This window comes from Petromyzon marinus, chromosome 39 (assembly GCF_048934315.1).
Source record: "Petromyzon marinus isolate PM22_M1 ecotype Great Lakes invasive population chromosome 39, UKy_Petmar_22M1.pri1.0, whole genome shotgun sequence".
In the NCBI taxonomy this organism is placed as follows: Eukaryota; Metazoa; Chordata; class Hyperoartia; order Petromyzontiformes; family Petromyzontidae; genus Petromyzon; species Petromyzon marinus.
The window spans coordinates 9176476-9202893 of NC_133705.1; the positions used below are offsets into that span (position 1 = coordinate 9176476).

Consider the following 26418-nt stretch of genomic DNA (forward strand, 5'->3'; position numbering starts at 1 on the left):
CCCCCGGGCTCCCTGCTGTGACGAACATTCTGCCACCAAACATCCGCGGTGACGTGCCAACTGCAAAGGAGGTTGCACGTTTTCTTGCCAAAGACAACCGCCTACCTAACTACCCACCTACCTATTCTTAGTTTTTTCGGTAAAGTCACGTTGAAGGGAAACAACAAAATAATAAAATATATATAAAACAATAAAAAAATTCTCACGACGTTTCGACCATAACTCAAACGGTCGTCTTCAGGTGTTTGAGTTATGGTCGAAACGTCGTGAGAATTTTTTTATTGTTTTATATATATTTTATTATTTTGTTGTTTCCCTTCAACGTGACTTTACCAAAAAAACTAAGAATATGAATTACTGCAGTCACGAAAGCTTTAAATCAAAATTTACCCACCTACCTACCCATCAACCAAGACCTCAACACTGTCCCTCGCCGCTGACTCGAGTCCCGATGCCCCTTCTGCCATCGCGCCGTCACCATCCTAGAATTTTACCAAAATCCGGAAGAACACTGGCGGACAGAGTAGAACAACGTGGAAGTCCAGAAACCTCGTTCGAGACACCTCGTTCGAGACATCTCCTGGCTTTTACATCCCTGAAGACAACTGGTGTAAGGATCACATCGCCATACTCTAGAATAGAATGACAAAAAATTTTTGAATAAAACTACTATCTGGCCTAACCCAAAATCAAATATGGATTTCCGCTCACTAAATGTTCCATTGCCCCCCGGTGTGTTTTCACGTCGTTCAGCGTGCCGATAGGCACGATGTCCGACGTTTCGCTCCACGTGCTGGGGAGCTTCTTCAGGAACAGATAGCTACAGTGAGGGAAAAAGTATTTGATCCTCTGCTGATGTTGTACGTTTGCCCACTGACGAAGAAATGATCAGTCTATAATTTTAATGGTAGGTTTATTTGAACAGTGAGAGACAGAATAACAACAAAAAAATCCAGAAAAACGCATGTCAAAAATGTTATAAATTGATTTGCATTTTAATGAAAGATTTCTGGCTCCCAGGTGTCTTTTATACAGGTAACGAGCTGAGATTAGGAGCACACTCTTAAAGGGAGTGCTCCTAATTTCAGCTTGTTACCTGTATAAAAGACACCTGTCCACAGATAGGTGTCTTTTAAAAACTCTCCACCATGGCCAAGACCAAAGAGCTCTCCAAGGATGTCAGGGACAAGATTGTAGACCTATACAAGGCTGGAATGGGCTATAAGACCATTGCCAAGCAGCTTGGTGAGAAGCTGACAACAGTTGGTGCGATTATTCGCAAATGGAAGAAACACAAAAGAACTGTCAATCTCCCTCGGCCTGGAACTCCATGCAAGATCTCACCTCATGGAGTTGCAATGATCATGAGAGGAATCAGCCCAGAACTACACGGGAGGATCTTGTCAATGATCTCAAGGCAGCTGGGACCATAGTCACCAAGAAAACAATTGGTAACACACTACGCCGTGAAGGACTGAAATCCTGCAGTGCCCGCAAGGTCCCCCTGCTTAAGAAAGCACATATACATGCCCGTCTGAAGTTTGCCAATGAACATCTGAATGATTCAGAGGACAACTGGGTGAAAGTGTTGTGGTCAGATGAGACCATAATGGAGCTCTTTGACATCAACTCAACTCGCCGTGTTTGGAGGAGGAAGAATGCTGCCTATGACCCCAAGAACACCATCCCCATCATCAAACATGGAGGTGGAAACATTATGCTTTGGGGGTGTTTTTTCTGCTAAGGGGACAGGACAACTTCACCGCATCAAAGGGACGATGGACGGGGCCATGTACCGTCAAATCTTGGGTGAGAACCTCCTTCCCTCAGTCAGGGCATTGAAAATGGGTCGTGGATGGGTATTCCAGCATGACAATGACCCAAAACACACGGCCAAGGCAACAAAGGAGTGGCTCAAGAAGAAGCACATTAAGGTCCTGGAGTGGCATAGCCAGTCTCCAGACCTTAATCCCATAGAAAATCTGTGGAGGGAGCTGAAGGTTCGAGTTGCCAAACGTCAGCCTCAAAACCTTAATGACTTGGAGAAGATCTGCAAAGAGGAGTGGGACAAAATCCCTCCTGAGATGTGTGCAAACTTGGTGGCTAACTACAAGAAACGTCTGACCTCTGTGATTGCCAACACGGGTTTTGCCACCAAGTACTAAGTCATGTTTTGCAGAGGGGTCAAAGACTTATTTCCCTCATTAAAATGCCAATCAATTTATAACATTTTTGACATGCGTTTTTCTGGATGTTTTTGTTGTTATTCTGTCTCTCACTGTTCAAGTAAGCCTACCATTAAAATTATAGACTGATCATTTCTTTGTCAGTGGGCAAACGTACAAAATCAGCAGGGGATCAAATACTTTTTTCCCTCACTGTATATAGGCGCAATGGCAAACACGTACACAGTGGAGGTTTCACAGTCTGAAGTGGATACTATTTAAACCCACGGGAATAATGGCACCTCTTGCCAGGTGCGATTGTTACGCTGCAAGCCTGTGATGCGGCGATCCGGAGGCAGGGTCGGTGGGTCGTGAAGAGAAGACGGCTTTTGAGACCACGTGCGTGGAGGGCCCACCTGCTGGGCTGCAAGGTGGTGTCTTCGAAGGAAGCAGTCAAATTGAACACGCTTCAGACAGCACACCTGAGTTTGGGTGCTCTAACCTTTTACGGGCAGAGTTTCTTTGCGTTTTTGCCGTTACTATATATTTCCGGAAGATTATCACTTGAACGCATAACATGCAAGCGGCCACGGCTGTATGTTCAGTACAACAAACACAGGCATTGCACCTACTGCACACACTCATCTGAAACACTTAAGTTTACCTCTCTATTCTTCCATCAAAACCCAGCCATGCTAATGCAATAAACCTCTTGACCCCCCCACCTTACTCACGCAACCCGCGCGTTATGCTGCACACTTCCAAACGAAAGCGTGGACGTTCCCTTACCACCTCCGCAAGTCTCACATCGCCCGGGCGCCCGTGACAAAAGTGGCACAGGCGTCTGGGTGCTTATGAAGCTTAACCTGAGGCATAATTTGCGCAGCCTCAGCGAAAGCTACCAAGCCCAGGCCAAAGTCCTCGCAAGCAGATTCAATACACGGGGGAGGGCAAGAGGCTGTTATAATAATTCACTCATTTTTGAAATGCTCAGGTCCCCGGTAAGAAAACATTTTTGTTTGGGATTTAAAAAAATATAAATATAGCGTAAAAAATGCAACTGTGTCTGAAAATTCGTGATAAAGTTTTTTTGGGTTAGATCGCGTTATTTATAAATGTGTCGTAACCCTCCACTGTGTCTGAAAGCGCTGCGGGGGGAAACATTAAGTGTAAACATCGCAGGGATGGAAGGGAGGTCCTCAATGGGTTGTTGCTTTTTTTTAAGTCGCGAGTGACTGAAATCATGCACTACGTACGGTTACATAAGTTGCAAACTGGTCAGAAACATCTTCTTTGGTTCTTTCGGTAAAGTCACGTAGAATGAGAATAAAATAATAAATTGATCAAATAAAATAATAAATTTTATCAATTTTATTTATTTTATCAATTTATTATTTTATTCTCATTCTACGTGCCTTTACCGAAAGAACCAAAGAAGATGAATCCTTGCAGTCACGAAAGCTTCAAATCGAAATGGTCAGAAACAGTCCTGTCTGCCCCCTCCACCCCACTTTCCCAACTCATCTCAGACGACCAATGTGGTGAAGTATGGTCAAAAAACCCTAATGACTGGCATGGCGCAAGGGGAGGCCGTTGTCCATTGGTGTACAGTGGATTTGGGCAAATGTATTATTTATTTGATTAATTAAACAGGTAAGACGCTCAGAAATTTGGCGTTACTCCGTCACAACATTATCACTTTTTTTTATATATATAAATGACGGCTGCCACACGGGAACACGCACACGTCTGCCAAATTCATGGCTAAACCTCTACGGCTCCCTCCCACTCCCCCACCGTGGATGAGCGGAAGGTGCCGGCCAGTTTCCCGGCATGCTGTTGTGAGACATAACCAACGGAGCCAATTGAATGAATGAATGGCTAAATCAAAGCGAAGGGAATAAATTGACATGCCAAGTGGGACAAATGATTGCGGCAGAGAGCGGTGGATACATGGGGAAGAAAAATAACACCTGGGCCAAATTTATCGTCCTGCGACCGCTAGGTTCTAAATGAAGCCCCGACGCTTTCAGGTTCACAGAATGAGTGGAGGATTAATGAAACTGCAATATACTACTACTGCTGCTGCATATACGTATTGCAACAAAATATCACATTTCCCTTCATGTTTAATAATTGATGTTTCGATTTACAGCTTTCGTGACTGCAGGGATTCATATTCTTGGTTCTTTCGGTAAAGTCACCACGTAGAAGGTGAATAATAAAATAATACAAATATAGTTGTATCTGTATTATTTTATTATTTCCTTCTACGTGACTTTAATATTGTTGTATTTGTATTATTTTATTATTTCCCTTCTACGTGACTTAAGCGAAAAAACCAAGACTAAAAATGTATGTTTCGTTTTATACAGAGTTGCCGTTAATGGAGATTGCATCTCGCAATTGCCAAGGAACCACAAACGAGCTGGTAGGCAGCCAGGCTGTGCACCGGTGCCGACAATTGTCCAAGCTATGCATCCCCGCGTATATAAAGATGCTTTCGGCCAGCTAATGCATGTTACTAACAGTGTGTGCAAGTTGCTGGATTATGGGTGTTCACTGCCACCGCACTCATTCCAAATGCGTGTGCGTATGTTCGATTCCCGTTCACAGTCAACATCCGTGATGATTATCTGAACCGGTCATGGGCCTCCCCTAGCTCAACTCGGCCTCACATGAGTACCGAGTGTGGCATGTAAACTTTGCCGCACGGGAGACAAAGGCGGCTGGGCATGGTGCTGGTCACCCTCGTGTGGCATGACGGCCTTCACTGGTGCTCGCAACAGCACTTTCTCCAAAAGTTAAGTTTATTGTATTGACCTGATGTTCCCGCTTAGCCAGTCACCCAGCTATTTTATAACAGAGTTCTGTGGGGCTTTCTGAGCACAGCCACAAAAAACCAACAAACGGGGTGTTTAAATGTCATGCAAACGTCAAGCATGCAATTAAAAATCGGTGCAAATGTAATATGAGGGCAAGAGGTGACAGAAAAAGTTAGGTACCGCTGCAAAAGGTCTATTAAGGCTACACGCGGGATCTTTATCTTTGTTTCTGCTCATTCCAGAAAAAAAAAACCAGATGCAGGGGAATGCCGCTTGAGACTAAAATATATATTTTTTAATAGAAGACCAAATCAGAAGTAATATTTATCCAGTATTTAGCGATGGGGGCAAGTGCGATTGAGCAGTTGCTTTTGCGTACTCAACCTTGAATCCAGGTCTTCCCTTTTTTGTATGACGCTTTATAAAAAACAGCAACACGGCTACAATCGCACGTTTAATTTAGTAAATTGCTCCATAGGTGGCTAGCCGCGGTGCGCTTGTTCCACCAGGATATGCATGTCCGAACCCGGTGACCCGAGTGTGATTCTCGGTCAAGTTGAACATCAATCAATCTTCACTTTACGCCCAAATACCGCCCTCAATACAGTGGGCGTCGGTGCAATGTTACAGGAGGAGGGGGGGGGGGCGGCAGGGGCAACAGACCAAAAGGAATGAGAAAAGAAATCCGTGACGTCCGACTGAGTGGAGTAAATTGCAACCGCGCACAGAATAAAGTGCGACCGTGCGTAACGAATAGCGTAAGAAAGTTAAGTGGCGAATAAAAAATATATATGGCAGGTAAAGAGAAAGTTAATATTTAAAATTTTGGATTTTATACGTCGATGGGGAGTGGTGATGTCTGAACTCGTCCTGGGTCCCCACTTCCCCAACCTGCAATAAAAAAAAAGTTCACTTTTATTTTAATTGTTTGAGCGATTTGTTTATCTTTCCTATACTTTGCACTCTTATCGTGTTTTTGTACTGTTTGCTGTTGTAACTTTCTGACCCGCCCCTTCTGGACATCTGTGAAAAAGGGCTTTATAGCTCATCGGGATTCCTCCAGTATAAATACGGATTCTGATTAATCACACGGTCGACACGGCATGTGGGGGGCGCGGGGGACGCTTCACGCAGCAGTGGAATGACACACGGCTGTACATTAAGCAAGACAGATAGACATATATATATATAACAACAACCCCGATGCAATACAAACAAATGGAAACGTCAAGTGGGATACATTTCTCATCGGGTATGGTGTACAGTTCAAAAGTGCCTATGTTAAAGATGCGCGAGTGGTGAACCCAACTGCCCAAATAAAATGAACTGGCAGTGGGAATGGTTGAACCCTAATGCGATTTGCGAACCGAGGTGGGGCTCCCAGTGTCCTGCACTCGTCCGCTAATGTGTTGATTGATGACTTTACACAGGCTGAGAGCCCGCCAAGACACAGCACCTTCGTGGGCTTACACTTGGCTTTTTGAAGACTTGGAAAACGAACGTTACGGGGGGGAAAATTTACTTCCAAGGTTTTACATTGGGGGCTACAACAAGACAGAAATGGTGTTAATAACGAGGTTGTTATTTCGTAATGAATGTCTGCTTTGCAGCAGAAATCCTACTTAAAGCGCTGGGTAGTATAATTGTGTAATCTACCCGGTGGAGACAGCACTCAGCATGAAACTATTCAACAGCACAATACATTAAAATATATACACTAGTGGGAAGTACCCGGCGTTGCCCGGGCAAAATTTTTTTTTCAAAACTTCTTTTTAAAATCTTACATATACAGTGAGGGAAAAAAGTATTTGATCCCCCGCTGATTTTGTACGTTTGCCCACTGACAAAGAAATGATCAGTTTATACTTTTAATGGTAGGTTTATTTGAACAGTGAGAGACAGAACAACAAAAAAATCCTGAAAAACGCATGTCAAAAATGTTATAAATTGATTTGTATTTTAATGAGGGAAATAAGTATTTGACCCCTCTGCAAAACATGACTTAGTACTTGGTGGCAAAACCCTTGTTGGCAATCACAGAGGTCACACGTTTCTTGCAGTTGGCCACCAGGTTTGCAACACATCTCAGGAGGGATTTTGTCCCACTTCTCTTTGCAGATCTTCTCCAAGTCATTAAGGTTTTGAGGCTGACGTTTGGCAACTCGAACCTTCAGCTCCCTCCACAGATTTTCTATGGGATTAAGGTCTGGAGACTGGCTAGGCCACTCCAGGACCTTAATGTGCTTCTTCTTGAGCCACTCCTTTGTTGCCTTGGCCGTGTGTTTTGGGTCATTGTCATGCTGGAATACCCATCCACGACCCATTTTCAATGCCCTGGTTGAGGGAAGGAGGTTCTCACCCAAGATTTGATGGTACATGGCCCCGTCCATCGTCCCTTTGATGCGGTGAAGTTGTCCTGTCCCCTTAGCTGAAAAACACCCTCAAAGCATAATGTTTCCACCTCCATGTTTGACGGTGGGGATGGTGTTCCTGGGGTCATAGGCAGCATTCCTCCTCTTCCAAACACGGCGAGTTGAGTTGATGCCAAAGAGCTCCATTTTGGTACCATCTGACCACAACACTTTCACCCAGTTGTCCTCTGAATCATTCAGGACCTTAATGTGCTTCTTCTTGAGCCACTCCTTTGTTGCCTTGGCCGTGTGTTTTGGGTCATTGTCATGCTGGAATACCCATCCACGACCCATTTTCAATGCCCTGGCTGAGGGAAGGAGGATCTCACCCAAGATTTGACGGTACATGGCCCCGTCCATCGTCCCTTTGATGCGGTGAAGTTGTCCTCTCCCCTTAGCTGAAAAACACCCTCAAAGCATAATGTTTCCACCTCCATGTTTGACGGTGGGGATGGTGTTCCTGGGGTCATAGGCAGCATTCCTCCTCTTCCAAACACGGCGAGTTGAGTTGATGCCAAAGAGCTCCATTTTGGTATCATCTGACCAAAACACTTTCACCCAGTTGTCCTCTGAATCATTCAGATGTTCATTGGCAAACTTCAGACGGGCATGTATATGTGCTTTCTTTACTAGGGGGACCTTGCGAGCGCTGCAGGATTTCAGTCCTTCACGTCATAGTGTGTTACCAATTGTTTTCTTGGTGACTATGGTCCCAGCTGCCTTAAGATCATTGACAAGATCCTCCCGTGTAGTTCTGGGCTGATTCCTCACCGTTCTCATGATCATTGCAACTCCACGAGGTAAGATCTTGCATGGATGCCCCAGGCTGAGGGAGATTGACAGTTCTTTTGTGTTTCTTCCATTTGCGAATAATCGCACCAACTGTTGTCACCTTCTCACCAAGCTGCTTGGCAACGGTCTTGTAGCCCATTCCAGCCTTGTGTAGGTCTACAATCTTGTCCCTAACATCCTTGGAGAGCTCTTTGATCTTGGCCATGGTGGAGAGTTTGGAATCTCATTGATTGATTGCTTCTGTGGACAGGTGTCTTTTATACAGGTAACAAGCTTAGATTAGGAGCACTCCTTTTAAGAGTGTGTTCCTAATCGCAGCTTGTTACCTGTATAAAAGATACCTGGGAGCCAGAAATCTTTCTGATTGAGAGGGGGTCAAATACTTATTTCCCTCATTAAAATGCAAATCAATTTATAACATTTTTGACATGCGTTTTTCTGGATTTTCTTGTTGTTATTCTGTCTCTCACTGTTCAAATAAACCTACCATTAAAATTATAGACTGATCATTTATTTGTCAGTGGGAAAACGTACAAAATCAGCAGGGGATCAAATACTTTTTCCCTCACTGTACATACACAGATACTAAGCTATTGTGAAAGCCCGGTGGGCCGCTTGTCCATTTCTTCACCAACAAAATTATAAGAGGCTTGCAGAACTCCAAAAAGTTATAGAAAGTGGGGGGTAAATAGTTGATATAAAAGGTATCCGAAAATTGTGCCCCCCCCACCTTAAAAAATATTTGTACCCCGGCATACGTATATATACGTACACACCCTGCAGTCGACAGAGTAAGTAGTATTGATTGACTCTGTAGTTGTACCTACTGACTGTACAGTAGTATGCAGTGAGGCAGTAGTAGCTACTGACTGTATAGTAGTACATATATATGTACCAGTGGGTGATCCTATGGATATACGCTTGACTCACCATAAAAAAAAACTCGTCCGAGGTGCAAGTAAGTAAATATCTCTCCCAGGATATTAAAATGAGCGCCAATTAGCGGCACACCAACAGTGGGATGGCCTATTAAGAAATTTACCTCCACCACCACCACCATGAAACTAAAAAGTGGAATTTTAACCCCAACCTCAGAGCTTCCAATGGTTATAGCAGTGCCCCATTGGTCATGGAAACGTTCTGACTTATCTTCTGCAGACTATCGATGGTTTCCCACGAGAATTGCGTCTCTTTAAGTGGTCTCGATGAACATAGGGCATACACACTCAACCCTCCGATTAGCACGGTTCACCATGTACGCTGCGAAAGAAGTTCCACATGTGTACAACCCTAACAATGCCCTCTTAAGTCGAACATGAGCATGGAACACTCAGGATCTTATTGGTGTTTTGGTCTGACTCTCACACTCAGCCGAATTAAATGAAATAGTGTATTGGTCTGGATTTTGTCCAATTTGAAAAAAAAAAAGTGAATCTCAAATCGTGGCTTGGCCAGTTTACCGATTTTATACCACGTTGCTTGATTGGTATCCCCTGTCAATCGTACCGCACCATGAATATTTCAGTGTCTGTTGCGTAACTCAACGTTTTTGTCCGCGTTTGTGTTCATTTTCTATTTTAAACAAGGAGATTCTGGTCGAGTTGTCTCACCTTTATCAGCCCAGAAAAGGAGGCTACTGCCAAAATGGAACGCGAATGGTTTCATAAAAACAATCACGTAAAAACCGTGAATCTCAACACGGCCGTTGGGTCCTGGGATCACCCAGCTTCAGGTGGGCAGCGTGCCACGTTTGGTTGCAACGTTTGGCATTGTCTCCCTCCGCAGGGCCGTGCGTACCCCTCTGAAGGTCTCTCACCGCGCGGTGTGACGGAGGGCGGCCCGTGGCTCGCTCGCTGAGCCTGCAGCCGCTCGCCCCGCTGGCGAGCCTCCTCCTCCGTCCACCCGAATCGGAAGCGGATGGAGCCGCAGCCTCCCTTGGCACACGCAGCATCGGAAGCAGAAGCGGGTGGGGGGGGGGAGAATTGGGAGAAAGAGAGACAGCAGAGGTAGAACGGCGTTTATTAGCGAGGGCATCGACACGAACGCCCAAACTTTCCAGAGAAGGCGCAACGCGCGAGCGCTCTGAGAGCCGCGCTTTTTGAAGTCTCCGAGACCCCTTTTCACCTCACTCGCTTTCACCGCTCGAAGCTTCACGTCGTTAGGGACTCTGCTCTGCTGCGAAGCAACCTGAAGTCAACGGTAAAGGGGTGCCCGCGGTGTGGTTTAATGGCACCGCTGTGTCTTGCTGATGAGACCAAAGAGGAAAAATCCAAATATACAATAGCTTCTTTGAACCGTGCAAAGAAGCTATTGTATATGAGCCGTGTAAAGAGTGCACCTAAGATGTCGGTCAGAAAAATTGACGGTCACCAATAGAATGGAACAAAGAATGATAGTTTGCTAATAGGCATGGGGGGGGCTGTGTATGCGCTGGATTTGCACTGAGAGACCGAAAGAGGAAGACATGGATCAGATAGACAAACCAACGTTAGCGATGTCATATAGACTGCTAAGAAAATTGATTGGCATTTGGCGCAATACGTCACTCGAGGCTATGCCGGCCTCTGGTTGATACTAATGTAACCGGCCCACCCTATCCCTCTCCTCCCATGTTCGTTATGAGGGGACAGGCCAGTTAATGAGTACAAAAAAAACCAACAACAATCTTAGATTAGTTCGGAGGCGATGGGTGGATACTCTGCTTTGTGTTCTACCCTCCTTCTGAGAATCGGATGACTCCACCACCAAGGGACACCAGAGGATTGTGTGACTGCAACTCTTTATTGCAAAGTGTTCTTCTGAGGAGCATTCGTGCATCTGTAATAATGACCAGATGCACAGCAATCAACCCCAATTCACACCATTTCACTGCTTAACCCCTGTACAGCGTTCACCCGAATCTGAATAGGTGCCCTGTACCCTGAATTGATTACTCGACTGGTGGGCGCAGACTCCTGGGCACTCACGTGACCCTATGGGCCCAATCCATGGCCATTAATACTTTCATTCACAATTGTACTTGTGGTTCATTTACATTGAGCCCATACCAGCTACACTAACACCAGTGGCAGCCAGAGCAGAGTTGGAGCGATGAGGTCAGCCCATGTGATAGGCGCCAGACGAACTGCTGCAATGCGTGGCGATGGTATCGGGTGGCTTTCATCCAGCAGTGGATATAACACGCCAGCTGCTGATGATATCTTTAAATATTTAACATGTGTGTGTACCTATATTCTTAGTTCTTTCGGTAAAGTCACGTTGAAGGGAAACAATAAAATAATAAAGTATATATAAAACAATAAAAATTCTCACGACGTTTCGACCGTAACACACCTGAAGACGACCGTTTGTGTTATGGTCGAAACGTCGTGAGAATTTTTATTGTTTTATATATATTTTATTATTTTGTTGTTTCCCTTCAACGTGGTGACTTTACCGAAAGAACTAAGAATATAAATTACTGCAGTCACGAAAGCTTTAAATCAAAATGTATGTGTGTGTACCCTCTCGGCAGTTGGAATGCACAGCTTCGCCTATAGCACCTGGCTCCGTCTCGCAATCTCCTGCTAACAATACCCCCCCCAACCTCACAGCTCCGCGCACACATCGCCTAACCGCGTCCCTTCACCCCCCCCCCTGCCAAGGTGCGTTCACCCATGCAAAACACAAGAACGTGCGTCTGCCCCGACGGCCTCCTGCCAGTGAGCCTTCGCTGCCGTACAGGCACAGCACCTGAAAGCGCATGCAGGCATTGCTGCCGTGCCGTGAGCCGACATACGCGTACAATAATGCTTAGTCCATCCGCCTACCTGCTTTCCATACCATTATTATCTAGGAGCATTTGTTTAAGCAAGCAAATTCTAGACCGGGTTTTTCGATCTTCTGGAAACTAGTCTTTGGAAATTCAGCTGCAGTTGTAACGTCATCAGTTTCTTCATCTGAGTGCATGGGAATGGGGTGTTAGGCCAAGCTGTGCCGTGTGAAAGTGGACAATTAATATTCCAACTGCCCTTTTGGGATATCCATCTGTGCCATCTGTCCATTCGACCGTCAATAAATCCTTCAATACACTTATCTATTAGGAATCCATACACACATTTCTTCGGTTATCAATTCATTTAAGCGGTGATGCAATCTCCCAAACCACACACACCGCGTAACAAACCCCTCGATTCACTGACCCAACAAGAATCCATACGCCCGTTAATTGAAATACATTTGTTTAGGTCACTGTTAGACTAAAATATAGAGCTTGCTTGGACCTGTACCTACCTTTTTTTGACGCTGATTGTGCTCACATTACATTTGCACTGGGTTTTTTTTTATTCGAGCGCGCTTCGATTTTGACCGTCAAACATCCCGTTGGAAAACTGAGTTAATACCTCAGTGGGCTTCGCCTGGTAGAATGGGGATGGTTTAGTTGTTGTATTTGTTTGTGTTTGGGTGATTTGTTTACCTTGATTGCACTTTGCATTCCTATCGTGTTTTTGTACTGTTTGTTGTTGTAACGTTCTTGCCCCGTGCCTCGACTGCACATCTGTGGAGAAGAGCTTTACAGCTCATCGGATTCCTCCAGTATAAATACATATTCTGATTCTGTGCCTTGTGCAACATTTCTTAAGGACCCCCCTTTGCTGTAATCCCTCTCTGCAACGTTGAGATTTCTTTTATCTTTGCTTCTGTTGCTGCTGTGTTACTGCACCACAGACCTCCCTTGCAAAAGAGCCGGGCAACTCGGCTAAATGGGAATCGCATGCGTGCAACAAATTGAAATAAGCTCACTCCAATTATATACACGAGTATTACAAACCTTCTGATATAAACACGATGAGTGTATGCATACACCGAGCTCGGTGTAGATGAGTGGAAATTTAGCGTAGAAATTAATTCGCACACTTCTAGCAGAATGTGCTGAAATAAATTAAGTGGGTTGACAGGCAAAGTGAAGAAGGTATAGCTGAAGAAGACAATATAAATGTTAACAATTCTTTTATTTATCCAGGAAAGCCCCTCTGGCTGCATTTGCATGTGGTCGGAATCCAAAGTTGACAGAGAAAACCTACTTAATTCATGTAAATATTACGCAAAAAAATATTACAGAAAGGTCAGAAAACGACTCTGTGTACTGCAACCTGTGGACCCTCTCAAAGTGCTGATGGTTGGTGATCTAACGAAGAATGGGGTCTTCATTAGAGTTCCACCAATTCAAATCACTCCAAAACTACGTTTCCCCATCTTAAAGAAAGATACATAAGCTGTTTGTAATGGGCTGCTTGACAGAAGTGGAAAGCTTCTTTCATGATAAAAAAATACTTTGCCTAATGCCCTATTTTAGTAAAATTGTGCGATTGGCGTCGTATCACGTCGTATCACGAGACAACAAATCCATTTGGAACTCTGGCAGAGCAGTGATGGAGAGTAGCCCGCAGAAGAGGATACTGCAGAACCACTTCTGATGTTACTCAAGTGACCTCCTTTATCCACACTTTAGGGTGCACTTTCCCACATAGTTCATAGTTCCATTTATTTGGTATAGCCCTGTGAGCAATTCGGCTCTTGAATCGGGTGCAACCACAACAAACAAAAAAGCAAAAACACGAACAAGAAAAACATCTTAAAGTGACTATGTGTGACTGTGCAAAGAGAAAATCCATGAAAAAAAACATCAAAATATTCCTGAAGTAGCACCGTACACCAACGCTGTGTGCAAAAAATCCCAGTGGGATGCAAGTCAAACAACAACAACAACCACCACAAGATAACTAAGATTAAGGCCATCAGTCTAACTCCGTACTACAATAAACAAAAACATGGCCATGAAACACGACGGTTTGTTTCAGGCCACTAAAACCAATGTATTATATTCTCATTGCTGGATTTCATCTCAATCTAGTGAAAATCCAAATTTTACGTTGTTTTTTTTACCGCGGCGACACCGTCAACTCGCCACACTTGAGAACCCGGCTTAATCACGTGTGGGTTTCTGGATCTCGGCGGTGCTGGCTGAGTGTTCTGGCTCAAAAGCCAACTCGCAAAAATAATAAAAAATAATTCAGAATAAAAAGAATGTAAAGTTACATTCAAAGTGTGCTCGGGAGACACCACTGCATCCATATCGCGTAAAAACACACGGCAATGACATGATGTAGGTGTTTTGATTTAAAGCTTTCGTGACTGCAGGGATTCATATTCTTGGTTCTTTCGGTAAAGTCATGCACAAGGGAAACAATAAAATAATAAAAATATAAAACAATAAAATTATCACGATCATCAGGTGATTGCTTGTGTTGCAGTCGAAACGTCGTGAGAATTTTATTGTTTTATATTTTTTATTATTTTATTGTTTCCCTTCTACGTAACTTTACCGAAAGAACCAAGAATATGATGTAAGTGCTTTAATAATGTGCTTCGTTCGTAACATTAATTACGTTAAGTCTCATTAACGAGGCTTCTAAATCTTGTCAGACTGCGTATTAACACCCCAAGCGCCAATATTTACAAGAAATGCACGGCTTATTTTTTTCTATTACTGATTCAACCCTTTAAAAATTAAAACGAGCCCTTAGTGTGGTGCAGCACGTAACCGAAACAGACAGAAGGGTTAATGCACAAAGGACTAAATCGCAAATGACGGTAGGCTGTGCGATACACGGGAGTGATGGAGGTGGCTGCTTTTTTATATCCTTAATTTTTTTTTCCATATTCCTCCCCTCGCAACCTTAGGCAAGTGAAGAATCGCGGCAGCAAGTGGTGTTAGCAGAGGTCGGCGCGAAACACCGTCTCGCACCTCGACTCCGTCAGAGAGAGAAGCTGCAATCACCGCGACATTACGGCTACTCCAGACGGAAGCGAAGCGTCTGATCTCCACCGCTGTGCATCTCCGTGTCAAGGGGCCATTTGGCCCGGCAATATTCAGGCAGCCGCAAGTGCCAAAGTTTCACTCCACTGGCACCCATTAGGAAGCAATGACAAAACTCGTGGTTTTTGCGATGGGGAAATGTAACATAGAGGGGCAAGCTGGAATTGAGATTGGTCAGAAAAGCCATGGTGATACTCGGACTGGGTGTGCCAAGGAGAGACACACATCTGTACCACTGATACCTTCTCATTGCATCTCAGCTGTGCTCTTACCTACGTTCACACTTATCTATTGCAGTGACTGCTATTAGCATTGACTGAGGTCTTGTTGCAGCAACCAATTGCAATGAAGCAACTTTAATAAGGTTGATGCATTTTTCTGTCTTTCACCAACAATACATTTTTGCTGCAATCTTAAATATGGTATGAGCATTTAGTGACCTGTAAAAAAATGCAATGCTGCATTAAAATAAATGACATGTATACGATGCACTTTCTGGATTGTGTGCAGTAACTCAATAGTCAAGGGTCTGTGTCCAAATATGAATATATAATAACAACTTCGTCGATGAGCCATAGGTTTTTTTTTTTACTGGTCCCACGTTTTCCGGCTACATTTCTAGAAGCAGCCATAATCTGGGCCAGTATTTACTTTCTGAGACTCACCAAGAAACTCAAGCCTGTTAAACAAATGACACTGGGACAAAATAAAACTTTTCTTAAAAGCCCGTAGGTTTATGGATTAAGAGGGAACTCCATGATTTAAATATATTTATTTACTTACTTATTGCGGTGAAACAGCGACGATTATCCCAAAATCACCCAGAATGCAGTAGTCGACCTCATCAGATTCTCAGACGCTAATCAGGTTTGAACCTGGATAGTGCTTTGGCGGGTGATCACAATGCATAACACAAAAAAAAACTCAGTACGTTAATCAATAATGCCATGGCCTTAAAGGCAAAAACATATATAATAAATGATGTTTTGGGCAATAGCCCTTCTTCATAGCACGTCAACAGAGAGGCCAGAGAGACACAGTGGGTAATAGGAGTTTCAAACTGCACTTTACACCGTGTGGTGGCCTGAAGGGAGCTACATTTCAGAATGTTTCCTGATGAACGGCTTTTAAATTGGCGCTAGAATAGTCGCCTATTAGCGGCAGCTACTGAGTAACAGACAAACCCTTCAATAATAATAGTAATTAAAAAAAGTATGACGAAAAAAAACTCACGTGTATTCAAAGTAGAATTTTAAAAGGTTGCCTGCAAATTGTAGAATGCATAAGCGGTTGTCACAGACCCTAGGGCCACGTTGTGAATGGTAGCAGTGGAAAGTGCGGAAAAGAGAATTGTTCTCTTGTAACTTCTACACTTCCATGGCTATACTGCCTGCCTTCGCAAACACGCACTCAGCGGTGTGATTATTCTACCGTCCTCTACTCTTGCCGCATGCTGGCAGCACTTTGTTCAGGAGCTAAAAAGGAATGTTTAAGTCTGGCAGCCACGACGAGAGGGCTTCAGAGGACAGATTTCCAGTAGTTGTACTACTCCTCCTCCGTTGACCGAGTGCAGACAACAGTGGGCTAACTGGTTTAACACGCATGCTTTAGCGACCAATATTATGAATAAAAGGGGGGGGGGGGGTTTGGGTTAGATCGCACAATATAAATGATGGCTGTCGCCTCATGAGGCTGGTTGTAATTACCGGGTGTAACGTCGTCGTACTCGAATTGTAAATGCTGTGGGTTTGCTCCCCAACACACCAGTGTGCTGAATTAATAGCGAATTGGGCAATGTTTTCTTTACGTGACAAAACCGTGCTGACCGGCTGCGTCGGGAGGTGGCGGGTTTAACGACACATTTATATTTACGCGATCTAACCCAAAAAAAAAAAACCCTCTATTATGGATAGATGTTTTAACTATATGAGCCATCGTTTGGGTTGCATGGCCACAGTCGCACTACGGTGGGACCGTGTCTTTTCATTTTCCATTTGTGAAGGAGACGTTGCGCACTGGCCCGCTTAGCTTATGTCCCGATGCGGTCGATGGTTACACACCGATGAGTCGAGAACGACGATCAATTAACCCCACGCAATCCGCACGGCGCGGGGAGGCCCTCATGCAGCGGTGGGGCTGACGAGACGGCTGCACGCGTACGACAGAGTCACGGGGGGGGAGGTGGGGCTGTCATTTTCCGAATTCTATGTAAACTCGGCTTCGATAGACGCCGGTGAAAGGTGAATGGAGGACGCCGGTGAAAGGTGAATGGAGGACGCCTTAACAGGCTGCAATTAGAGTGACCGGCGAGATCACTTCCAAGTTTTTGAGAGCCCCAACGAAAGCGAGCGCAGATCGATCCGAGGCGCGACGGGATTTGGCGCCGCCGTAGCCGTCGTGCCCCGGCGCTCGTTGCACCGAGCGCCGCTCCGCGTGGGGGGACCAGAGGACACCGCTTGGTCCGGCCCCACCGCCGACACCCCCCGCCATCTCGCCGAACCCCACGACCCGCGGGCTCGTCGGGATTTGCAGCGAGCTCCGACGGGTTTATCAATTTTTGCCGCGTGGTCGGCGGGGGGGGGGTGGTCGGCTGGAAATGCGACCAGGAAGCAAGTTTCCGTGATAACGCGCACACTGAACGATCCCGGCGAGACTCGGAACGCCTGGTTTCTTACGCGGCGCTCGTGGTTTTTATTATTATTGTTTCTTTCTATGGAAAAAAAACGGCAGATGGAATGGGATGCTTGTGTGGCACTACGCATCTTATATAATTTGCTTTTAATTTCATATTTAATTACGTCTCAATTAGCCTATCGGCATGTCGCTTTCAGCGGGGTAAAGCGTGCGAGCGCCCATCTCTTCGGAGGTGACTATTGCTCGTGGAAGAGTAGGCCAAACTACGCTCGAGAGGGGTCTCTAGAGATACCTCGAGCACAGGCGCTTCTGCCAGCAGTGACGTGAGCAAGCAATTGCAGGGCTGCACCTATACCCTGTCGTATATCTCAATTGTGTAATGCCGTGACGTCATTCTTTACGACGGTAATTGGTTCCACGAAACCGGCCGTTAAGTGATTTGTTCCTTAAGCAATTATAGGAAATACACGTTAACGGCTTAATTCGTTGCGATAGTGTAGTGGGTTCAATTCCGGCGCACACTGGAACTTTGGGAGGCAACACTATTTATTATTAAACACAACGGGTAACTCTTAGCATTACACATAGGGTGGTGACCACTGACCTATCCTCGCTAACACTGACACGCTCACTCGCTAGCACTGACACTCTCATACGACAAGCGTGGCCAGGAGGGCTACTGGTTGGCCACGCTGACTTGAGACTTGAGGCTCCTCCTCCTCCCCCTCCTCCTCCCCCTCCTCCTCCCCCTCCTCCTCCTCTTCTTCTTCATCCCGGACCCGAGCAGCCCCGCAACAGGTGCGGAGCCCGCTTATATCCGCCTCGGCGTGCCCGGGCCACGCCCAGGCCACGCCCAGGCCACGCCCACCTTCTCGAATCCTCGAGAGGGCTCAGCCCCTGGCCACGCGACCCCCAAGGTCCCCCTGGGGTCCCCGGCCCCCACCTTCATCCGGTCACGTGTCCGGCCGGGTTCACACAGAGTGCCATGGCCTGACACAACCCCCGTGGCACTGACGACAGCCTCCCGGCTCCCCGACCCGGCCGTGACGTCATTCCAATATAACCGACGTAGTGACGTCATGTGTGTACAGGCTTAGAGTAGTGACGCTACAAGTCACTACAATAGCATTGAACGTTACCCTTTTTCACCCAAAAAGATACTTCCTAATATTTAAACAATGGATAGTAATACATAAACATACTAACATTATAAACACATATTATTAAAATAAACAAGATTAATGAATGCATTAATTAATATTTACTGTACCTACAACAGCCCGTCGTTAACAGGGGAATGGTCGGAAAGCGAACAACATTGGGCTCTATGGAGGCACTACACTACACTATATACTACACTATACACTACACTATATACTACACTACTATACACTACACTATACACTACACTATTATACACTACACTATATACTACACTACTACACTACACACTACTATACACTACACTATACACGACACATTGGGCTCTATGGAGGGCCGTCGTTAAGCAATTAGTCGCTAACAGGGGTGGTCGTTAAGAGGGGTTCTACTATACACTATTATACACATATATTACACTATACACTACACTATACACTACTATACACATTATACACTACACTATACACTACACATTGAGTTATATGGAGGCCCGTTGTTAAGCGATTAGTCATTACCAGGGGTGGTCGTTAAGAGGGGTTCTACTATACACTACTATACACATTATATACACTATACACTACATTATACACTACACAATACACTACACATTGAGTTCTATGGAGGCCCGTTGTTAAGCGATTAGTCGTTCACAAGGGTGGCCGTTAAGAGGGGTTCTATTGTATGAGTTACATCATAAAACTAAAAACATGATTTAGGAACTTAGTCAATAAAATATCATCACGTTGCCGAACGAAATCACCCTGGATTTGCCTGAACTCATCAGATCTCGGAAGCCAAACAGAATTGAGCCTGGTCAGGTCTCTGGATGGCTTACCACCAGGGCTCATCACGTGTTTTAAGCCTCGGGCTGCGAGGTGGTCAGGATTTTTCTCTGGGTTCTCCGGTTCCCTCCCACAAGCCCATTACTCGTTGCTGAAATTGATAAATAATCCCAATGCAGGGGCTCTCCCTCTTTGAAAACGAGTCTTGAAACTGAACAGTGGCCCCTTTATAGATCCACTGCTGAATGAAACGCTCCACACCCACCATGCGACCATGCGGAATTGTTAATCATATCTAAACAATGCCGGTCAGTGTGGATTGGGTAAACCAGGCGGGGGTGGGGGGATGGAAGGGGTGCACACAGATGCCACTCCACTCGCCACTGACCAGCAATCAAACTCAGGCCACTGTGCTTATAGCACCGTGCGCTAACTGCTACATCGCCACTCCGGCCCTGCTCGCCAACTCTAGGTGGCACTATATCACGCTCTGTGTAGACTGGCTTCCCCATGATAATCATACAAAGATATATTCATAAAAATACAACCCTCAAGAGCCTGCCTCGGCTGCATTGACTGAAAATCTAATACATTTACATGATCTGTCCTCTTGTGTGGTCACCGGTGACTGGGCCGAGACCACCGACTCTATACCGGTGAGATCATTGTCAAACCTCTGGTGGCTGCTTTGAATTGAAGTCACGATCTCAGCAGTGCTGGCTCAGTGCTTTGAGTAATTTATAGCTATGAGTAATTTATTGCCTTATAAATCCTATATGATAAATGATGTTGTGCCTGTAGTAGGCAGTATAACAAGCAGGTTTCCAAAGGCTACCAGCGCTGCAGAAGGTTGAGTGCTGCTTCTCATACGAGTGGGTTTCCTGCAAGCAAACCATTTCACGTCCCAAACACAATAAAACCATACCAAAAACGGAACTATTTTATTTTGCCCACTGAGCTATACAGCTGTTTTTTCATATGCGACCTTGGTCACAAATGATAGCCAAACGAAGCGGCTCATCATGTGGAAATTTATAGCAGCAGCCAAATACTCTAAACGCGTGTTTCTACATGTGGAGGGAAAACCCGATGGAACCGGAGAAAAATCCACGTGGACCACAGGGAGAACACGCAAACTCCAAACAAACAGGTGTCAGCGTTGGTGGGGTAGGTAACGTCTCGCCACTGTGGTGCCCCTTAAAAGGCAATCATCAGGACCATTCTAAAAATAATTTCAAGACACAGCAAAACATTTTTTTTCCGATAAAAACTCCACTCATGCTATGACGTAACTGGCTTAACAGGTGACCACAAATTTTGATTCAAAGCTTTCGTGACTGCAGGGATTCATATTCTTGGTTCTTTCGGTAAAGTCACGTAGAAGGGAAACAATAAAATAATAAAAATATAAAACAATAAAAATTCTCACGACGTTTCCACTGCAACGCAAATTTAGAAAAAATTGGCGGGTTTTTTTCTTCCAAATTTTTCTTGCTGTGGTTTTCACACCTGATGATGATTGCTTGTGTTGCAGTCGAAACGTCGTGAGAATTTTAATGTTTTATATTTTTATTATTATATTTTTTCCCTTCTACGTGACTTTACCGAAAGAACCAAGAATATAGGTGACCACAAGTAACCAATTGCCTCTCAAGTTCATTAAGAGAACGCATTACACAGCCGGGGCCTTAGCGGTCGTGAGAAGTTTGAACTGAGCTCATTTACCACAGTAGTGCATGCACCAGCTCAAAGGTATCTCACCTTATGCAGCTCACACTCTAGATTGGTGACAAAGGGCACGAATTTTGACAGTGGCCTCCACTCTATTAACGCTATCGTAGCGCAAGCCTCGTCACGCCTGCTCGATCCAACTGTAGCTCTCTCTGGCTCCCTTCCGTTTGAATTCCCACACTTGAGATGGCATGTGTGAGTCCGCGGTTCCAGGCGTGATGGCTCGAAGGGTGGCTTGTCGGGGTCTTTCTCAGGTCAAGTATCTGGGTGCCAAGCCCAAACCCCCGGGATCATTCTCAACTCGAAGACAGGCGGGGAAAGTCTGAAAAAATAAAACTCGAATTCCTCCTTTAAGGCGACAGGGCAGATTAAGAGGTCAATGCTTGTGTCATAGTACTGAGCAGGCACCACCAAACATCCTGGGTTCATATCAGGGGTTAAATAATATAATGATAATTATAATATTATCATTTATCGATACTTCAGAACTCACTACAAAGATTGTACATTGGTCAGTGAAAAATTGCGGACTGTATGCTTCTGTTAGTCAGTTTGAAATATATATAAAATCATGCTAAGAATGTATACATATATAAAAAATACAAATCACATTTAATAATGATGATCATTAACAATTGAATGATAAATATTATCACGTGGTCGAAATAAAGCGAGCTGACACTCTGAGCCATTATTGATTGCCCAAAGGTCAATGTTTTAACATAAGTTTGCACTCCCCCCCCCCCACCCCCCTACTAATTTGGCAGATCCCAGCCGTTGAAACTAAACAAATTTAGATCGATTACTTTCCATAAAACATTCTTTACAGGGCATGTAGGGGTGCAACCACCCGGCGTTGGATAAGGGGCATCGTTGCGTAACTCCGAGCTAGTCGCGTGGCATCACATTCTGTGGGCCTACTGGCTGTCAGCGTGCGATTCTTTGATCACTGCGAGGGTTTTGAATCGAGACTTCTTAGTCTCATGGCACGACAATGACAGGAGGATTGAAATGTAATTGGGAATATAAAAATGCATAGAAAAATTCAAGCTATGATCTCGATGCCATAAAAAATGGCTTAAAGACTATGCATCTTGGGTGTTATGTGTATGGCACTGGAAGCAAAGCCCAAACCGATGCTCAGTGGGTGAGCCAAGCATGGGCAAACGTCAAACTAAGAGTGTCCATGTGCAGTCCACAATTTAAATTGTAATGGCTCGCAAGGACAGCACACGGACCATTTACATTCCTAATAATTTGACGCTCTGGAGGGAGCGCACGCCCTAGTTTGCACCCAAAAAAAAATCCACCCTCCAACAGTGAATAATAATTATTATTATTATATTATTCATAGTCTTTATCTACAAAGGCCACCACTAAGTACAGGGTCATTAGAAATTAGACAGAGCCTCTTTTCCCTTCCACCTTGACTCGGCGACATCGCAGTGGCTTGCGAGAATGCGTCAGCTTAGCGTGCAGCTCCCTTGTTAAAAGTGGAGACCGTGCAGATCACTAAAAATAGCTTCCCCGGCCCAGTCCCCGCTGCCGCCTTTGCATGGCAAGACTGCCGTGGTGAATCTGGGTCGAACACACTCGCCCGGTTTGCCTGAACAAGGTGTCTGGTTCTAAGTGGTCATGGTATTGCGGCATGAGGAGTATCTCTAGGGGGGTGCCGCATTGTGATGTTTGGTGAATTTGCACAGAAAGAATTCGGGAGCAAAATAAGTAGTACAATTTAGTTGCACTCTGCTTGTGTGCGATGAACTCAATGTGGGTGGAGTCGGAGGTTGAATGATGGACAGGTGATAGGGATGAGGGAGTTAGGAATTGAGTCACATGGGAGCAGTGGAGCCAATTAAGACAGTTGGTTAAGACAGTGGTGTCAGCCAGGATGGCGGTGTCAGTGAGGGCGGCGGGGTCAGCCAGGGCGGCGGGGTCAGTCAGGGCGGCGGGGTCAGTCAGGACGGCGAGGTCAGTCAGGACGGCGGGGTTAGCCAGGACGGCGGGGTGAGTTGAGGCAGTGCAGGCAAGTGGAAGGAGGGAGGGAGGCTGAGGAAGCAAAGTGCACAGAGCAGTGAGCAAATAGTGTTATATACACATGAGGACGTATGCACAAACTATTAATGGCATTATATTGTTTGGAACATATCGTGACAGCTTTTGGATATTTTAAATATTTGTTTTACTGACACGCACATATCATTAACAAATATTACAGTTAGCAGTTCGAATCCAGCCGTTACATATGATACGTGACTTGGTGTCTCAAATCGTTTGTGGACGACTCTTGACTTTCACATCCGGCAAGCCCTCGGCAGTATTTTCCTCATGGGTGGGGGGGGGGGGGACCCTTTTGACGCGACTCAAAAGAGGTTTAATTCAACCCACAGTTTACCTCGCGCAAGCAAAGTCCACCGGAAAACAACGGTGCGGAAGTCCTCATTGGTTCACATCAGTAAAGCGAAACGCTCCGATGAGAAACACTGCCCCCGAGTGTTGTATTTATTGCTCGCAATTGGCTGAGACAGCACATGACAATTTCGTCCTAATTGGATGTTTATGCATGTACGTGTGGCAGTAAAGCAGAGCACGAAGATAAAATCCAATGTCAGCAGCCTACTTGCCGTGCACCACATTCCGTCTTGACGATCACCGCTCTGCCGCCCCTCCGCCCCATCCCCCTTTCTCGGGCCGCGTGTCTCATTTGCATAACGTCGTTTCGACCGATCCACCAATCGCGTCGGACGTAAGTACTAAGGATAACGGACGCTGACGTGGTCGACTCCAGATTGGCAAGAAAAGGTTTAACCCACGCCATCTCTTGTCTCCCGATGGCGATGCACAGGCTCCGTTTTCCACCCTCCCACAGATTTATGTCTCACCCATGTATCAGCTCAGAAAGAGCACAGCGGTAATGGAGAGACTTTTTATTTTATTTCAGCAGATGAAGAAAGTTCCCCGCGTGTCAAATAAGAGGCTTCTTTGGTTCTTTCGGTAAAGTCACGTAGAATGAGAATTAAATACTAAAATAATAAAATAAAATAACACAAGTAAAATTCTCACGACGTTTCGGCCACAACACAAGCAGCCTTCCACAGGTGAAAGGAACAAACCTGTCGAGACGACAGAGCTTCAATGAACGTTGTTAAGATTCGTAGCGTCTTTTAAGCTGGTTTCGAGAAGTGAGGCACCTTGACAAAGGGGTTTACATATCACACAGGAGAATTTAGCTAAATTCTCCTGTTTGATTTGTACTAGGTGCCTCTGTGGATGTGTAGGCTTTGACTTTAACATAGCCATTTCTGTGACCAGTCACAAGCTAATCTCTCAGCTATTTCAATGCTAAATTCTCCTGTGTGATATGTAAACCCCTTTGTCAAGGTGCCTCACTTCTCTAAACCAGCTTAAAAGATGCTACGAATCTTAACAACGTTCATTGAAGCTCTGTCATCCCGACAGGTTTGTTCCTTTCACCTGAAGAAGGCCACTTGTGTTGTGGCTGAAACGTCGTGAGAATTTTATTGTGTTATTTTATTTTTTACTTTATTATTTTATTCTCATTCTACGTGACTTTAAAGAAAAGGACCAAAGAAGATGAATCCTTGCAGTCACGAAAGCTTTAAATCGAAAAATAAGAGGCTATCCACGGAGGTCAGCGCGGACGTTAAGGCTTGTGTTTCAGCAAAAAAAAAACGGGCCTGGAGCGATTTTGGTGAGAAAAAATAGTTTTGGCAAAAAAAAAGTGCTTTTGTGTAAAGCTATTACTCTGCGCAAAATGGAATACGTTAAGGCGGCTGCTGTTTGATAGACAACTTTATGAACCGGGTCAAAAACTATATAAATTTTTCACAAAATCACAAAAAAGGTTAGAGGCGATGTCGTTTGTAAAATGATGGGGTTATTTTACGACAAGTGTATATATATCCACATTCGCTCTCCTTTGTTGTTGCTAAAACAAAGCCTATTTAGCAAGCGTGTAGTCACACAGGCCCGCTGCTGGCTGGATGAGCCACATCACACAAATATAATCTCTGTGTGATCCACCTACCCGGCCTCCTAATCACTGGACCACGGCCATGCATCACAGCCGCCACTGCCACCACGACCACCAAAGACAAAAATCCCCCCGTATAGCCTTAACAGACTGTTGGGGCAAGTGCTGTTAGCGAGCACCTACGAAGGCCGGCACGGCAACACGAGGGGCTGGGTGGCCAACGCCACGTCTGGCCGCCTTTTGTCCCCCTAGTGGTGATGTTTACACACCGTACCAGGTATAGTACTCATTTAGGGGCTGAGTTGACCTAGTGCAGGCCAAGGACCGGTTCAAATAATAGTCACCGGTGTTAACCGTGAAGCGGGAATCAAACTCCACGTCCCCCCGGTTTCGTAGCGCAGCGCGCTAGCCGCTGCGCTACCACCGCCCCCCACCACCACCGCCTCCACCGCCTCCGCCTCCACCACCGCCGCCTCCACCACCGCCTCCACCACCACGAGGTGCAGGCCTCAAACCACGGCGGCGACGGGCTCACCTCCGCCGAGTCCGCGTGCGCCGCGTACACCAGCACGCGCGCCGGGTTGTCCCGCGGTCCCCCTAGCAGCGCCACCGCGACGTCGCGCCCGCGGCCAAGCGTGGGATCGGAACGCCCCCGGCTGGGGTCCGCGGCCTCGGCGGAGGGGTCCCACGCCGACCAGCGCACCGTGCGCATGAAGACGGACGAACGCGCCGACGCGGTCGACGACGTCGCCTGGGGACGAAAACAAAACGCGCAGGAGGGGGGGGGTTGTTTCACCATACTTCACCACGCGCACTTCAGTTGGCGGTTGACGTTCAAAGCGGACCGCGACCCTCAAAGGAATGGTGCCCCCCCCCCACCCCATCCTCCGCCCCCCCCAACCCACCCCCCTTCCCCCCCCCCACCCCCCCGTGATCCGTGGATCAAACAAATCACTCGAGAGCCGCCGGTGTAAGGCAGCAAGAGCAGTTTACGCCAATGCTGTCGCAAGAGGTCACACCGTTTTTGGCGCAACGGTCCTTCGCCGACTGTGGGTGATTTGGGA

The 26418-nt window shown here is 45.8% G+C and overlaps 1 protein-coding gene across 2 annotated transcripts in view; it reads right to left on the reverse strand.

Moving 5' to 3' along the window:
• Positions 1-26418, reverse strand: part of NPHP4 (nephrocystin 4) — a 307452-nt gene that overhangs the window by 133245 nt on the left and 147789 nt on the right. For both annotated transcript variants that reach the window (XM_032968292.2, XM_076072909.1), the window contains 2 exons: positions 25890-26105; positions 10010-10127 (listed from right to left, as the gene is read on the reverse strand). In XM_032968292.2, coding sequence (XP_032824183.2) covers positions 10010-10127; positions 25890-26105 — 334 coding nt within the window. The remainder of the gene's footprint in view (positions 1-10009; positions 10128-25889; positions 26106-26418) is intronic.